General features: G+C 40.4%; 2 protein-coding genes across 2 annotated transcripts; one reads left to right on the top strand and one right to left on the bottom strand.

Annotated features, from left to right (window-relative positions):
• Positions 1–461: 461 nt before the first annotated feature.
• On the top strand, positions 462–7,490 carry LOC104443675 (O-fucosyltransferase 29). The gene is made up of 9 exons (XM_010057182.3): positions 462–1,316; positions 1,714–1,804; positions 2,835–2,911; positions 3,200–3,288; positions 3,390–3,579; positions 3,786–3,967; positions 5,092–5,194; positions 5,401–5,729; positions 6,576–7,490. The coding sequence occupies exons 1-9, from the start codon at positions 1,020–1,022 to the stop codon at positions 6,880–6,882; spliced, it is 1,665 nt and encodes a 554-aa protein (XP_010055484.1). The 5' UTR covers positions 462–1,019; the 3' UTR covers positions 6,883–7,490.
• A 1,490-nt stretch (positions 7,491–8,980) lies between these two features.
• Positions 8,981–16,048, bottom strand: LOC104445965. The gene is made up of 11 exons (XM_018874541.2): positions 15,721–16,048; positions 15,106–15,178; positions 14,866–14,976; positions 13,640–13,756; positions 12,691–13,038; positions 11,762–12,072; positions 11,067–11,166; positions 10,928–10,987; positions 10,212–10,298; positions 9,942–10,082; positions 8,981–9,566 (listed from the first exon to the last, which is right to left on the bottom strand). The coding sequence occupies exons 1-11, from the start codon at positions 15,825–15,827 to the stop codon at positions 9,246–9,248; spliced, it is 1,776 nt and encodes a 591-aa protein (XP_018730086.2). The 5' UTR covers positions 15,828–16,048; the 3' UTR covers positions 8,981–9,245.
• Between the last annotated feature and the right edge of the window lie 1,162 nt (positions 16,049–17,210).

The following is a 17,210-nucleotide window of genomic DNA, read 5'->3' as shown; positions in this document are numbered from 1 at the left end:
CCAACCCAAAAGGAGCAGGAGTTAAAAACTCTAGGACCACCACTTCCCCCCAAATTCCAGGTGGCATGTAACATACCCTTCATTTTCATTTTGCCATAGATTCGCATGATTTCCTTTTCTCCTGCCCCGGCGCCCCACGTCGCTGCTCGCAAGCATCGAAATATTTCCGGGTCGAATCTAATTAAGAGAGGGAAACGTCCTAATTAAATCGACATCAGGCCCCCGTAAATTCAACATCGAATCCGTTACAAATTTTCAAATCGGACGCCGAATGCCGAATTTGGGAATACCCCCGATGCCCAAAAAAATGGACACGTGAGTGAACAGTGAGTATGTTCCTAGAGCAGCATATTACGTACGTACGCTCAGTCGAAATTACGGTTCTACCCCTCCATAAAAATAAGCTTTGGGAAGGAACGGAGTTTTTCCCCCGCTGCCCCTCCTTCGGGCGGTTGCACTTCAAAACTCCGTTCCGCGATAACCGGAGGAAACGCAGTTTTCACCGTCGTCATCGTCGTCGTCGTCGTCGTCGTGTTTCTCACTCCGACGAATCGGAGTCTGTAATGCGCAGACTTCTCCAAATTCTGTCGCTTTTCCCAGATCCCAATGCCGTAATCAGCAGCAAAGAAGCAGCATTTCCTCGTTAATCCTCTCTCTCTCTTCCTTTCTCTCTCCACACCGATTCCACTGTTCAGCTTTAACAGGACAATCATCTCTCTCTCTCTCTCTCTCTAAAGCTCCCACAGTTCCCCTCGCATTCAAATTCCCGCACCGCAAACTGATCTCCAAAACCCTAGCCTCTGCCACATTCAATTTCCCCACCTCAATTCACCTCCCACCATTAACTCCCTCCCCCCCTCTCTCTCTCTATCTCTTTCTCTCTCTGTCTTTTCCGCTGCGCTCTCGTGGTCCGTTCGGTTGCTTGAGCACGAGGGCCGCTCCTCTCGGTGCCGGGGGGAAAAGGGCAGCTCCGGGTCACCCCAATGTCGCTTGGGTCGTTGCTATCCTGAGGGCCAGCGATGGGCTCGGCGAAGCCGTGCTGGAAGTTGAGCCCCTGGTCCTTGTTACTGCAGCAACAGAGCAACGGCGTCGGCGGCGGCGGGAACGGCGGCGGGGGGAACGGCGGGAAGTGCGGCGATCCGAAGCAGGTGTTCTGGAAATCGGCGGCGAAGAGGAGGAGGGTGTCGTGGTCGATCGTGTGCGGGGTGATGCTCTTCGGGCTGGGGTTGATTTCGCTGTTCACGGGTCACGTGGCCTCTGATCTCGAGTGGTGGAACTCCCAGCGGCTGGGCAAGAGGAGCTTGTACTCCAAGCTGGTAATTGTTCCTTCTTTCTTTCTTGCTTTCTTTCTCTCTTCTTCCTGCTCTTATCTTTTGGAATCCCATTTGTTTGAAGCTTGAGCTTCTGCGTTTGTCACGCTTCTGGGGATTCTGGGAAAACTTCCCAAATTGACTGCTTCTATTTTCTCCTTTTGAATAAGCAAATTTCAGTCTTGCTGATAATGATGCCGGTGTGTTAGACGAATGCATGATATTGTTAGTGTTCATACGATGAAAGAGTCCACCTTTGTAATGTGCACATTTTACCAAAGCAAGATCGAGACACCCTTTTATATTCGTGTGCTTGCAACTGCATCATCTCTGTAGTTTGATAGCCTGATGCTGCGTATTTTCGACCTGCTTTGATCCAACAAGTGATCGCGTGAATGCACAGGACGGGGGTCACCGTGCCCCGATTGATATATGGAAGTCGAAAGATGCAAAGTTCTTCCGTGGATGCAGTCAGAGGGGTTCTCATTTCTCAGGTAAGTGGATGTGTTTACATGTTGTTCCTTTTAAAAGATGCTTTTTTCCTCCATTTTCGAATTCTGCAGTTTTCTCTCTGTTACTTCCTATCTGATTTTGTTGACATACAAAATTGATACTATCAATTACTTTGCTGAAGACTAGATGTCCATGGAATGTAGTTGCTCATTCTAAAATGTCGTCATTATCTATGCTTGATCATTTTTCTCACGTTCCTTTTAGTTCAGGGATATATAAAATTGGCCTTCTTATGGTCCTTACTTTCCTTTTAGGTCTTGCTTAAGCTTAAAGTTTTGGCATTTCTAGTTTAATGCTGCCTGCATTTGAAGTTAAGTCTCTCTTTGATGATTAATTGTCAGCCATAGTGATGCCCTTTGTCTCATAGGTACACTTTGGACATATTCTGGTAGATCAGCTGGTCCCTGAGTAGTTTTCGAGTTTTTTACATTTTTTTACATTGTGTCCATCATGCAAGATATATGGAATCACTAGAGAAATTGTGCCTTGTATAAAGAAGAAAACGATTAACAATTAGATGTCTTGCTCATTTTGGGTTGTCTCAATGTTTTGCCACTGTATAAGTTGGCAGTATTCTCAGCAGGTTGCCGATATCTAAGCTCCTTACGTCTGTCTTCTCCTTGATAAATTTGCATTGTCCCACATATCATTTTTCATGAATCTGGAGCAGTAGCTGGATACTATTTTGCCGATGAAAAATTGAAAATCATTTGGAGGGGCTGATAATCTCAACCACGCCCCTTAAAATATGAAATTATCATTTGGCAAAATGGACAATCCTTAACCTGACCCATTTGATGGGCTTGCCTTCTGCTTCAAGGATGCCATCTTTTATTCTGTCTAAGAAATCATAGAGAAAGTGTGAGGGGGTCTGAGCGATTATAACCTCCTAATATGCAATACCAAAGAGTAGTTACAGTGGTCATTTATCCCATTTTTACAATACATCCTAGAAGTTATGCAACTGTTGTGCAACTTTTACTCTCTAGCACTGATGATTGGTGATTGCAGCTGCTGTCCGTGAGCGACAATCAAATGGTTATCTGCTAATTGCAACTAGTGGGGGGCTTAATCAGCAGAGAACAGGAGTAAGTGCATGAAGAAAATTTCTCTGGCTATACTGTTCCATTTTTTGCACGATGCATTCAGTGTTTTTTTTTTCTTGTATATGTCTCAATGGTATTATAAATCTCAAAATATGACATCTCTCTCTCTCTCTCTCTCTCTCTCTCTCTCTCTCTCTGCGTTTTGGCGTCATCTGCTTAGCCATTTCTTTGTTGAGTTCTGTTGAGTGCTGTATATCTTGTTGTATGAGGGAACTTCCTTAGTGTGAAAAATGACAACTGTCTCCTAAAATAGCTACTTTCCTTCCTCAGATAACAGATGCTGTAGTTGTTGCACGAATTCTTAACGCAACGCTGGTAGTTCCTGAGCTGGATCATCATTCGTATTGGAAAGATGATAGGTCTGTTACTTAAACCTCTGTATTAGCTCTTTAAGAAATAATTTAGACCAGTTTTACTTTAAATCTCACTGAGTTCTAAAAGCTCCTCACTTTGCATGCAGTGATTTTGTCAACATCTTTGATGTAGATTGGTTTATCTCCTCCCTCTCGAAAGATGTTACTATTGTCAAAAGAGTACCTGATAAGTTTATGCGAACAATGGAGAAACCACCATATACCATGCGTGTTCCGAGGAAATCTGCCCCTGAATATTATTTAGATCAAGTTCTTCCCATTCTCTTGAGGAGACGAGTAAGGAAACTTTTTTCTGTTACAATCGTACTTTATTAAAGACTATATGGTAGAAATCTTTGGCTTTAATTTATTAGTCACAGAGCATGCACATTGAAGCCAACAGCCTCAGATTTTTTCCATTTAGATTCAACAGCTCTTATTGTGTATCAAATTGGAATGGAGTCCTTAACCTAAGTTTCTGTCTTGACTTTGAATACCTGCAGGTTGTGCAATTGACAAAATTTGATTACAGACTTGCAAGTAACCTTGACGATGAGCTGCAAAAACTGCGTTGCCGAGTGAACTATCATGCACTGAGATTTACAAATCCGATTATAGGACTTGGTCAGAGACTTGTAACAACAATGAGAAAGATGGCTAAACGTTACATTGCAATTCACCTGAGGTTCGGCCCTATTACTAAATTGTGCCATTCCATCGGTCCTTTCCTGCATATTATTTGTTTTGCATATTGCATTTGGATCCAGACCATGTGCATGGAAAGCATTGTGAGTAAAAATTGTTGGGCCTGCATTAGATGTTGCTGAAGATATGCTGCTCCCATCAAGAAATAGAACTAACTAATCCTAAGATAGCAATGACAATCTAATGAAACCACTTATCCTCTTACATCTCCTTTATAGTAAATAGTCGCCTTGCCTTCACGGCTTCCTTGACTTCAGATGCCACTGTTGTGATTGTTTATGGAGCAGAGGATGTGCACAGTGTCTAAGCTGTTGACTTTTTCAAAGTGAATTTATCCTTATTATATTGTACCAAAGATATTGAACCCCTTTGGTACAATATTATTATTCGGAAATTTTTTATATGAATTGTGGGTTCTTTCTATAGTGGAGATAGTTGCATGTAATGACTGTGGTACCTCAAAGTGACGTGAGCGTGAAAGGGATACAAGTCTCGAGCTACCTCGGAGTTTGACTCACGGAGCTCCTGATACTTCTGGTGTAGTGCAACCATACTATCGCATCCTCTTAATAACCGAGAGATAATCACTTTGTTTTCTCCCCATGTTTCTGTCCACGAGCCATTTGCTGTTTAGAAACACATCTGGATCTCCAACAACCACTGTCAGTCCCTAAATATGGAATATACAGTCATATCTTAAAGTTCTCTCTCAAATATATAAAATAAAAAATAAAGTAAAAGGAGAGGACAAAAAATGATTTGCAGAACTTAACTTTTCAAGTGTTGGGAAGTGGTGTCTTGAATTTTTTTAATGTTCTTTGGAGATCTATGCTTTACTTTCTCGGTAGCCTGCCTTATTGCGCCTTTATGCTTGTTTTAATACTAATGCCTTCTCAGAGGTCAGTGTTTTTAGTATGTCTGCCTCATTCACTTGCCGTTGGTTGTGGTGTCCACTTTGATACTTATTTATAGGATGTATCATGGCGGTGTTGCATCACACAATGGAAGGTCATAAGAAAGCTAGACTAACATTATTGTATGCTTTGAGTGTATGCAGTTTGAAGCAAAGCATTCTTACTTTGCCTGAAATTATTTCCATCACAGGTTTGAACCTGATATGCTAGCATTTTCTGGGTGCTACTATGGTGGTGGAGATAAGGAGAGATATGAGCTTGGTGAAATAAGGAAACGATGGACAACTTTACCTGTGAGACTTCAGTCGCTTAAAATTAGAAATTTTCATGTTTAGTTTGTATCTCAACTAAAAAAGCAATTCATTACTTTATTCCACATCTTATGTCATTTACTCCACATGCTGGCACAATATCCATATATTAGCTGTCCTATTTCTTATTCTCGATATTTATCTATCCCATTTTACAATTCGACATCTTTTGCATTTTTCCTGTGCAGGATTTGAGCCCTGAGGGAGAAAGAAAGCGGGGAAAGTGTCCACTTACTCCTCATGAGGTGGGATTGATGCTGCGAGCTCTTGGTTTTTCAAATGATACATACATCTATGTTGCATCTGGAGAAATATATGGCGGCGAAAAGACTCTGCAGCCTCTCAGAGAACTCTTTCCAAATTTTTATACAAAGGAGATGCTTGCAAATGATGATCTGAAACCCTTCCTACCATTTTCTTCCCGATTGGCCGCAATTGACTACATTGTCTGTGATGAGAGTGACGTCTTTGTCACAAATAATAATGGCAATATGGCCAAAATTCTTGCGGGTAGAAGGTGAGCAGTTATTGCCCAACTTTAGTAAGATGTTACTAAACTACTCTTTTTGGGGGTTTAAAGAACTAGTGACTTTGATTTAACGTCTTATGCAGCATATGAAATGTTGTATGTGAGAGTCCAATGATAGAAAAGGATAAGACAGGTGCAGAAACTTCTCTGATATGGGAACTGATGTCAAGTAATTCATTTTTTCTTACCAAATCTCCAGATGGAAGCTATTTAGGATATAGTCTCGTGTCCTTAGTCTATGTAGTCAAAGTGAAAGAAGCCTACGATATACACCCCAGTAGTGTTAGCAGCCTTTAAATGGAAGCTGTCTGCTAATACCTTTATGGCTTTATTGCCATCTTCTTTAGTCTTGTCATTAGAAACATGAGTTGGAGCTAAAATTCTTTTTGGAAGTCAGTCAGATGTTAAGTTCCCAAAAACATGAGTTTGAGTGAAGTTCTGGAAAGTCAATTAGATATTAGATAGCCAAAAAAACAGAGGATAATGAGATCATGCTAATACAAATTTGAATAGGTGAATATAATGCTTCTGCAGTAAACCACTATGAACATCCTGAAGATTCATAGTATTATGTAGTTTCTTATGGTCTCTCTTTTCCTATTCCTCTTTATCACTTTTTTGGACGCTTATTGATTTCTCAGTCTGAATTTCAGTAATATTCAAAGAAGTGGAATTTTTGTCTAGGAATATGGGCTGAAAAACTAGTCAAACTTATCAATAGCTCAAGTACTTGTTCTGGTTTTTATTTAGGCTTATCATTCCTCAGCTTACCAAATTTCTTCATAGAACTACAGGCTATGAAATCTCTCAAACTTTGTTCTTATTGGTTCATAGGAGGTACATGGGACACAAGAGGACTATCCGACCAAATGCAAAGAAGCTCAGTCCATTGTTCTTGGCAAGGAATCAGATGGATTGGGATACATTTTCAAAAAAGGTGAAGTCATATCAGAGAGGGTTCATGGGTGAGCCCGATGAACTGAGACTAGGGCGAGCTGAATTTCATGAGTACCCAACCTCTTGTATCTGTGAGAAACGGTCCAGTGAGGATGACTTTGGAAAAGATGGAGATCATAGTTCAAAGCAACAGATCTTAGAAAAGGAGCCAAATGTTCTAGCTCAGTATGCGCAAGAATCATGATGAGGTGAATTTGTGAACCAAAAGGAGTAGCAAGGCTGAATCATGGCTGTCATCTGGGATGATGAGTTCTTGCTTGACCAAATTTAAGACGGCAGCGCTTGAGGAAGCTCGAAATATGGCGCCTGCTTCGCGTTTGCTGCCTCCTGCAAGACTCGACAGAGCTGAATTATATCTGTGAATAGAGGTGAGGCAAGTTTGATGGTCAAAGTGTTCATAGTTTGGTGGTCATGGCTGGTATATACACTGCAGATTTCAGGATAGCTTCACACAGGAGTTATGGTTTGGTTGTCAGTTACATTTTCCATTTAACATGTATGAAGGCGATCTGTCGCTGCTCAGTTTATGAAGTGGAGGCAATTAAGGCAAAGTCATTCCACTTCACGGCATTCTAATGTCTGATTATGGCACTGTACCAAACCATCAACTTTAACAGTATTTTGCAGTGTGGTTTTGCCTCAGTTGTTATGCCCGATCATCGGATACATGCGATGATTTTGAGGTAGAAAGAAATGAAGTGGAAAAGTTGGCGATGTTGATTTGCATCTCATGGCATGGTCAGACATGGCACTTCATTTGTGTGTAAAATTTGCATGGCCAGGTTTGGTTTTTAACGTTTTTGGGTTTGACATGGGCGCTTGGTCATTTTATGGGGACTGTAAATCATCTAAGCTATATTCCTTACCCCCTCAAAAATGAAACATATTCCTACTTTACATGATCTAATTGTCCCATTTTGCGCAAAGAGCGTTAGAAACTAAAGTTACTTTGAGTTGCGTTTGATAACGTCTCTGTTTAAAAATTGTTTATGAGAATGGAAATAGAAAAAGTATTTACATTTCGAAATAATTTTTGAACAAAAAAATGCGTTTTGGTAAATCTTCCAAATATGGAACAGAAATATAAAAAGAATGGAAACATGTTTGATAAATTTATAATTTTTTTATTTCTTTTAATTTTTCAATATTTTTATTTTATTTTTCTATTTTCTTTCTTATTTTTCTTTTTTTTTTTTTTTTTTTTTTTTTCTTTTGGCCGGTCGCCGGCCTCGGCCATGACCGACGACCGGTCGATGAGGGCCAGCGGCCTCGCCTAGCCACAGCGAGGCCGAGCCTCGCCACGGGCCGGCGATGCTCTGGCGAGATCACCAACCCTCGATGGCCGGTCACCGACTATGGCTGAGGCCGACGACCGGCCAAAGAAAAAAGAAAGAAAAAAGAAGAAGAAAAAGAGAAAAGAAAATGGAAGAGAGAGAAAAAGTGTTCCTAAATTTTGCTTGAAAACAAAAAATAAAATTTTGTTTTTGTTTCCGTTCGATGTGTTTTTGGAAACAAAAAAATAATTTTAGAACAAAAACGCAAACAAATCCGTTTATGTTCATTTTTTGTTTCCAGGAACAAAAAAAAACAAAAATTTATATTCCTGGGAACAAAAACACATTTAAACAAACGCGTCCTTTGTGTCTCTTCTTCTCCGAGCATAATCGTAAGTTTGCAAATTACTACTTGTAATTTTACTGCTAAGAAAACATTGTCATTTTTCACATTACCATTTAAATTAGAGAGTGATTTTATTTTCCAGGAAAGATGATCGTTCGCACGTGGCGATTTGATGAGGTACTGGCAGTGGAATCTTTACCAAGACACCTAATTATGCGATATTTGCTGGTTTCTGAAGGATTTCATTGGCTTTTTTAGACGGACCATGTCATTTGCGGATAGATTATCAGCAAAAATAAAGTTAGAAGGCTGTTCTTTGGGAAAATAGTCGCCCTTACTGTATTCTGGTTATATGACAGATTTTTCCATGACAATGTACCGAATTAACAATGTGTGTTCACAGAGAGGCATGCTTGGCCAGCATCCTGAAGTTATCTCATCGAAAGGGCAGTCCGAGCAGAAGGTCTGAAAATCAGAACATAATCTATGATCTGTTGTCCAAGGTGCCCTTCTTTGTTTGCGATACAATGTTAATGTAAGTCACCTTTGTTAGAAATGGTGGTCAAAGAAAGTCACCTCGCGTTACAACATGAACTCATTTTGACATGGGCATTAAACGTACACTAGTTGCGTCTAGCATCATTGGAAAGCACGATGTGGATTCATTTCTTGCGTGAGACCGTTACAATAATGTCCCAGTCAATCACCCGAAGGGTAACTCAGAACTACTTCGAGCACAGACATTGTCCACGTGATCAGAAAAGATATACTGAGCCAAATGAAGAAAGCTAGTGCTACGAGTAATACTTGAGAAAGCCAGATGATAATGGATTTACAATGAAGAATCAGACACAAATAATGTGCATGAACTCCTCGCCAGGGGCTAATTCTGAGGAAACAATAAAAACCCACTCATTGCTTGTTCTGTCACCACGGTTTTTCAGTCAAATCCTTTGAGAATATGTACTGAAATCTTGAGCTGTAGGGTACCCACTCTATGATCTGAGATGCCTTCCTGTTGGCTTTATGATCGATGGACTTTTGTATCATGTCCTGCAGTTTCTTATCCACATTTTCGATAACCCAGCTTAGAAGATCATCCGTGCTAATAGAAGCTTCCCTCGCGAATTTCTCAAGCACCTTAGGCAGAAACGCCTTCGACTTTTTCACGCATACGTTTGCTTGAAGAAATTCTCTTCTTGCTGCTTCCAGCTCTGCCTTAAGGTTTGATCCCGTGTAGACTTTTAGCTAGATAAGATCAAATTTTTGGTTAATTGTGGTAATGCAAAGAGGCATGCTTCATTAGGAACATAAGGAGGGAAAAGCTTCAACATTCAAATTGAAATCTTCTTAGACCAAAAAAAAAATAATTTGAAATCTTAAAGATTACAGACTATCTTACACACTGAAGACAATCCCAAATAGGCAGCCAAGACCATAATTATTTGCAAGCACTAAAAGTAAAGTTAACACAGCCCAACAGACTAGGAAGTACGGACTAGATAAGTAATCAGCAAAAATTGTTGTTCCAAGGCTCCACGAAATGAAATATTTTTAGATGAAATGATTAAATTTGCAATCACACGCAAACAAAGCAGCAAGAGGCTTGATCTCAGAAGTTACCACAGGATCAGAAGCAGCTCCATTGCAGAGGGCAAAGCAGATAAGGGGTTGGGAGCTCGTGTAACCATATTTTGAGCTGATCATTTGCCTTTCCTCTCCAGATCTTTTCCTCAAGGCAGCAGACACCATGGTCTCCAGCCACTATAGTTGATACAACAGAAGATAAAACACTTATTCAGTATGTTCCCTTGATATGTATAAGTCCTCCAACATGACATGTTGATGTGATTGTGTCCTTCAGGTGTGTTTTCAAAAGAGTACATAATTTACCCGTCCTATCCTAGGAGTGCGAAAGCAAAATATTGATTGCTCCATGGCACTTGCACTTACGATAGTACCACCAATGTTGTACGCAGCCTGCTCTACAGAAAGATCCAATAAAGAATTCCTGGAATAAGTTAGATCAGAAGAATTTATGACAGCATAACATCAAAAAGACCATTTACTAGGTGCTTCAGATCCAGTTTATAGATTTTGCCTTAGCTGAAGTTTCAGGTTCTGCTTTACTTGCCTATAGAGTTTTAGATCTTGGTATGGATCTCAGTGCCCCAATTCCTACTTGTTCTGCTTCAGTACTTAATTATTCTATCTGCCATATTCTCTGCAGTTTTAGGGGTGCTTTTCATTTGTAGAGTCCACTTGCATTTATGGCTACACAAATTCACGAGATATGATTAACCTGCTAGATGATGAATTTCAATCCTTAAATTTTGGCCATCATTGATGAAAGCCACAGATGATACCAAAATGAAAGATGACATCCAACTGACATCTTATGTGAAGATTTTCCTTCCCAAATGATATCAAACTGTGCAGTAAAAAGCCAGCTTGTTGTCTGGAGACCAAAAAAGTTAGAATGCCCAATATTCCTACTTGTGAAATATACATATACCATCTCCATAGAGCTCTCCGGTGAATTTTCCCAGACTGAGGAACTTATGGAATTCATATATCTAGGCATAGGTCAGTGGAGACAAAAGAATTACCTTGTGAAACAAAGCTAATCTCCTCAGAGAGCTGCGTGGGATTCCATAGGCTAAGTAGGCCTGCAAAAGTGATTTTTATTAGAAAATGCAATCTGATTTCAAGCTTTTAAGATACAGATGGAAAGAGACATGATTTTACATGCATGACAAGAGAGTTGTACACGTTGATCCAAAATGCAGTTTGTGCATTATCCTCCATCTGGCCAACATTCACTTTTTCAAGCTGTTCAACTAAGATCCTAAAATTCAAAAGACAAACAAGAGGCATCCTGCATGAGATCAAGCATCCTATCACATATGTTACTGCACATGCACATTTATGTCAAATAATGTCTCACTCAAGTGAGTTCTCATCTACAAAGCACATTGAAAAGGATGTAATTTAAACTTAAGCACATGAAGCAAATGAAAATGCTTTTGAATTCCACATTAACTGTCAGTCAGAAGATGCGAAGCAATTATCTGCTTACATGACCAGAGTTGTGCAACCCTAATATATTTCATATATAGTTTGCACAGCTCATGATTGAACAAGGACTAGCAGGGCACCTGTTGATGGATGAATAAGGAATTTAGCATCAAGTCACGAAAATGTTGTTCAGCATGCCTCTTAGTCTAGTTTGGGAGTAGAGTGAGGTGCAAAAGAAAAAATAATTAGAATTATAAGATGATACACGCAGAGATTTACATTCACATATGAAATAAAGGTAACTCCAATATCATTGCTTGAAGAACGCCCTCTAATGCGAGTGAAAATATAATTCATTGGTTCCCTTTTCTATTCATTTTTCTGTGCTGCCAATTTATGCATGGGCATGGGCATAAGCAACCGACCGATAGTTGTTTATAGTGTAAGCTGCACGGGACAACTCCCGCTTATCAGTTGTTAGACAAGAAATCTCCACTGTGGACTTGGAAGAACAGAATTGCTGCTCTTTGCTGCCACATCGAGGAAGAGTAACGCTGGTAGATGACCCTGACAACATTGTTGATCGGATTTTCTTAGGATCCATAGACGTATTTCTGTGAAGCCAGCAGTATATGGCAGCCATGCACCTGACCATCTCTTCCGACAACTTGCTTGGGCACTCGTATAGATGATCTTTCAGCATGCGCAACACCGAATTTCTCCCTGCCAGCTGGACCTTTCATTTACAACAGTGGAATATAATTTAGGGAAACCTATAAAAAGAATTCAATGGCAAGCGACCGGCTGATAATAAAAAGAAACACGTGCTCTGCTTATCACCAAAAGAAAAGAAACCAACTTCTTTCCGTGTGTGTAGATTCTTTTTCCTTTTAAGGCTGAGAAGTTTGCTTCAGTACATACTAAAATAACCTTGAGAATATCCAAGGAAAATTAAAGAATCAATTACGAAGGCAAGAGAAGTCATCATATGAATAAAATTTCGATTCATATTCCAACATTATGCACTTGCCCTAGTTTGACAGTTGTTCACTACAACTGCTAGAATAGAAAGCGACGGTAAAGGAAACAATATGTCTTGAGATGACCTGAACACTGTCATCATGCAAAAGATTTGTTAAACAAAGCATTTGCGTCTTTGTTTTAATTCTAAACTGCCTATTATATCACTGATATCCCTTTCATTACCGTCCAACTCTGATGGACCTCTACTAGAAGCATCGGTCTGAGTTCACCACACTGTTCAAACGCAATTTTCTTTGGTTCATAACCATTTTCATATTGACAAAGAACATTATGAAACAACGGAATCCACACAGAAAGAGCAATAGATTACCTTTGTTGTGTTGGAAGTAGCCTTTCCAAAATGAGTTTCACTTTTGCCAGTCGGTGGCAGAGCATGACTTCTCCTTGAAGGTTTTTTCACACAATCATCAGTAGAGGTCAGTGGTTGCAAAGGTCGCAGCGGGAACTTTTTTGTGGAACAAAATGCACTTGATATTATGCTTGGATGCTTTCTAGGTGCCTGCTTTGTATGAGCTGGAGAAGCAACCCCTGAACTTTGCTTGGAAGGAGGTCGACTCGCACACTGGTCAAATATGCTCCTGTAGAGTGAGAGAACGTGCTCTTCCCTGCTGGCGACCTCTTGCTCCAGCAATTCAATTTCGGAAACTAGTTCATTAGTCTGAAATAGATGAATTCTATGGTCAGCTTACACTAGCCATATTTGGATTTGACCGAAAAAAACTAGAAAGTCTCAGTGCTACAAATTAGGATATATGTCGTTTCATCCATTTGGCATGGAGTAATTTGACAACTTAATCTGTCTCTTCAATGTAATTACTAATTGGTAGAGTAAATTCTGCTATCTGATCCAAGAGTTACTTGCAGGTACCTGGAAAAACCTAATGAAATATTTCACAATGTTCACATAACAAACTCATAGTGAGTTCAATCCACCTTTGAGCCACTTCAATATTGAATTATCTAAGTGGTGGAACAAAATTACTGAGCAAGTTATGAGTAAATTCCCGAAGATGGATGAACATGAAATGAGGCAGTCCAACTAGCTCACATCAAAGAAAAACTCTACCTATACCAAGAAACTATTTCCAGCTTCTAATTATTAAAGGCGCCTAATGATCAACATTATGTTTTGGTGAGATGAATATAAAAATTCTCAAGAGAAGAAATACCGCACTAGTGACATGTCAATGTCCAGAAGCATAATGATTAACATTATGTTTTGGTGAGATGAATATAAAAGTTTTCAAGGGAAGAATTACCTTAGAAGCAACATGTCTATGTCCTGGAGATAACGTACTAGATGCCCTGCCCATTGCCCTCTCAAGTGTAAGCCGCATAGATTTCTCTTGCTGCAAACGTAACTGCAGCTGCTCAATCTGCAAGAAATGCGGAACTCCATTATGCTTTATCCGATACTTATGTGCAAAACAGTATTTCTCTGTTTGAGCAGCAAATATGTGGCGATTCTCACAACCTTTAATTCTGTTGGGTACTTTTTCCTCGCAAAATAAATGCTACCATTTAGAGATATCAACTTTATGCTACACATGCAAACATTCCATTAAAGGACAGGCAGAACAATTCATGTGATTGTACCAAATCACACATTAAACTCAAGTTTCAAGACGGCTTATCATGATTATTAAGATCATATCTAGAATGCTTCTCAGGATTGTGATTCAAGTACCCGATAACTTATCCACCATACTAGATATCGTCTATAGGTTACCTAATCAGGGATTTCATTAATTTCAGAATATAAAAGGACTAGTTCTGTACCACTGGCAAAGATATATCTTTCCACTGGACATTCGAATTCTACTCATCCATCAATCTAGCTTTAAGACTGTATTTGAATCATCTGAAAAGTGCGTATCAAGAGGTGCGTTTGTACAGATGCTAGGTAACACAGCTTTGCTGCACCAGGATGCATAGTTATTGCACAGGCTAAAGTTTAAAGTGGGCTGCTTCAGGGCAGGCAGGCCAGATTGGCATCCAACTCCTGAATGGCAACGACTTTGACACCATGCTCCTAATCCAACCACGAATAGTGGGGGACGTAGCCACAAAAGGATGCATAAGGAGTTGATAGTTCGGTTGTCAGCGGTTCTTGACTTATGCATCCCATGATAAATGGTCACCAACCATTGCGGGCTTTTGGTCCCACGAAGTACTCCATTGACCAGAAGTTTGGAAACCTTGCAATGGCTAACTATTCTCGGCAATTCAAAAGAAGCCAAACTGAATTGCTCACTTGTTCTTCAGTAGATTAGGCGAAATGACTCCAGTAGGTGAATCGATGGTAAGATGAAATGATACCATCTCTGGTATAAACAGGGAAGATAATGCTGGTCGCAGATCTATAGACATTTAATCTTCAGAAATTGTTGCAAACCGAAATTCATGAGGATGTGAGACTTGACTAGAATACAAACTTCAAATAGTTACCCCTACATCTACCAAGACGTCTACTTCCAATCCTTACATCTTTCTCCAAGGACGCTCGGTGACTTGATGTGGTAATTTTGCCGCTATAAATGAAGGGTTCAAGAAGGGGACTTCGCACTTCAAGGGCCCTCGTAGAAAGAGGTGACACCTGTTATGCACATGTCAAATTATATTAAGTTGTAAAACATATGAGTAGTTAGGGAAGACTAGATAATTCTTATCCAGCATGGCCTGTAAGAAAGGCGAGAAATGAATGTACACAAGTAGTGGTTCATACCAGTGTTGCATTCTTGCCTCTTTGCGAATGCTGAATTTGACCTCTTGAAACATCTGAATTCCTATCAGAAGTACTGACAAGAAGAACGAAACCAGAATGAAACCATCAGAAGAAATGCAACTTTGGAGATCAGAAAACTATGTGATACTTGCAAAGAACCTGCATCAGCCTATCTAGAAATCTAACTGCGATCGCTAATTATAAGCCACTACTCCGAACCACACTGTTCGGTGAGTTATTGGCACAAGGGCACCTGGTTCTCCACACGGTCATGGGTCAATTCTCACAGCTCAGAGAACAATTTAACTATCTCTCATTTTATTAAAATCATGTGCAGCAGAAGCCGGTAATTGACATGAATGCAAATAATTAACCCCACCATTGTACACTGGCAACCCCAGGGTCTAAGCTCTTCCTCCTTTCACCATCTGATTTTCTCATGATGTCTTTTTCTCAACCAATCCTATAGCTTCTAGCCTTCCTCTTTCTCATCTTCACCAGCACTTACCTCGGCCCCTGAAGAATTCTCACTAGCAAGACCACATCTACCAGCCAGCAACATACACAAGAACCGAAAACAGAAAAAGAACACGCCCAAGAGAAAGAAAATTACACCTCTTAGATCGTCTATGTTGAGCATGTAAACATGTATGCGCACAGCTACTTCCACCCTCTTGTTTTCCAACACCCACTTCACTCCCCACTGCATTCAAACCATCCATTTCCCCCCCTTTTTTTCTCCTTTCGATCACTCCTCATAAACTCCAACACACCATTCAAAGCTCAGACATTCGAGCATAAATGCAGATGCATAGTGAATGACCCACTTCAGCGGAAGGAACAATAATGATTTCCGGAGGAAGAAAGCGAAGAATAACACTAGCTCCTGGCAAGTCCTGAACGAAAGGCTAGACTGTTAGGCATGCGCGAGCGAGAGAGAGAGAGGAGAGAGAGACACGGAAAGAGAGAATTAATGCAATCTCGAACTGGAAGTAGGCCAAAAATTTACCCAAGCGAATAGTAGCACCAAGAAAGAAGCTCTTACCCCGCGGGATGGGACCGGCTTCTGCTGCAGAATTCAATGGAGGTTCTCCCGAGTCGTTGAGCGCATTCAATGAGCAATTCAATTCAACTTACAGAAAACACCACCCCCCCCGACCCTTTCTCTCTCTCTGTGAAAGCTGCATGCATTGCATGTACCTTGGTCGCTCTGTTCACCAGCGCGCCATCGATCCATGTCCGTTGCTTCGAATGCATTGCCGAAGCAGCAACGTCATTACCACCGTCGTTTTTGAATTCGGATTCGCGCCCGCCCGCCCCCCTCGGGCCGTGCGGAGCCGAGCTCGGTCGGGTGAACTTTCTAGCAGGCGAAAGAGGGAAACGAGGAGATGGATGGATTTACGTGGTTCGGCCTGTGTCAGGTTGGCCGACGTTGACGCTTGAGACGTACCGGAATGATTACATGCGACGAAACGAAGACTGGACACGGTTCCCGACAGGAAGCCCGGCATTTTACTGGGCCTGAGGGCGGGCCTAAAGATTCTGCAGGCCCGATGTTGGACCCGATCCGATTCATCAGACTGCCCAACGATAATTGGGAAAATAAATCCGGTCATTTAAAGCGTCCATGAAAGTGACAAATCTTTAAATATTGTCGGAAGCGATAATGAGTAAAGACTCTTCACTGAAGAGTCATTCTGCATCAAATTTGTGATGATAGTTTTTAATTTGTATTTTATTGATTTTTCGAAGAAATTAAAGAAAAAGTATGTATAAATGATCCGATCAGATTCAATTTCTCCTTGAAATCGAGAAACGGACAATCGGTTCCATTTGTAGGAATCGATAACCAGGCCGACACTCTTGAAAATCGGATTAAATTGATTAATTCAATTTAGTTTAAGCTGTTTCTAATTCAAATGGTTCGTTTTATATATCCTTGAAAAAGCTTAACATGTAATGTAATTGTTCATGAATATTTAATTTGTTTAATGCAATTCTTGAATCTTAATACATATTCAGTTTAATCCCTCAATTATAATTCAGAGACCAAATTTGAGTCAAAGTGGATGTATCACATTCAAAAAATTATAGATTCAAAGACT

This window comes from Eucalyptus grandis, chromosome 5 (assembly GCF_016545825.1).
Source record: "Eucalyptus grandis isolate ANBG69807.140 chromosome 5, ASM1654582v1, whole genome shotgun sequence".
Taxonomy (NCBI): Eukaryota; Viridiplantae; Streptophyta; class Magnoliopsida; order Myrtales; family Myrtaceae; genus Eucalyptus; species Eucalyptus grandis.
Note: the sequence above shows the minus strand (reverse complement) of the source record. Positions and strands in the feature narration are given on the sequence as shown.

Bases quoted from the DNA above. Each gene is read 5' to 3' on its own strand.
- LOC104445965 (XM_018874541.2), bottom strand. From the start codon at position 15,827: ATGGATGGTTTGAATGCAGTGGGGAGTGAAGTGGGTGTTGGAAAACAA. The intron at 10,988-11,066 runs GTAAAATCATGT...TCACTTTTGCAG, and splicing joins ACAACTCTCTTGTCATGCAT to GCCTACTTAGCCTATGGAAT. The intron at 10,083-10,211 runs GTAAATTATGTA...TATCAACTATAG, and splicing joins GCACTCCTAGGATAGGACGG to TGGCTGGAGACCATGGTGTC.
- LOC104443675 (XM_010057182.3), top strand. From the start codon at position 1,020: ATGGGCTCGGCGAAGCCGTGCTGGAAGTTGAGCCCCTGGTCCTTGTTA. The intron at 1,317-1,713 runs GTAATTGTTCCT...GTGAATGCACAG, and splicing joins GGAGCTTGTACTCCAAGCTG to GACGGGGGTCACCGTGCCCC. The intron at 3,968-5,091 runs GTTCGGCCCTAT...TTTCCATCACAG, and splicing joins TACATTGCAATTCACCTGAG to GTTTGAACCTGATATGCTAG.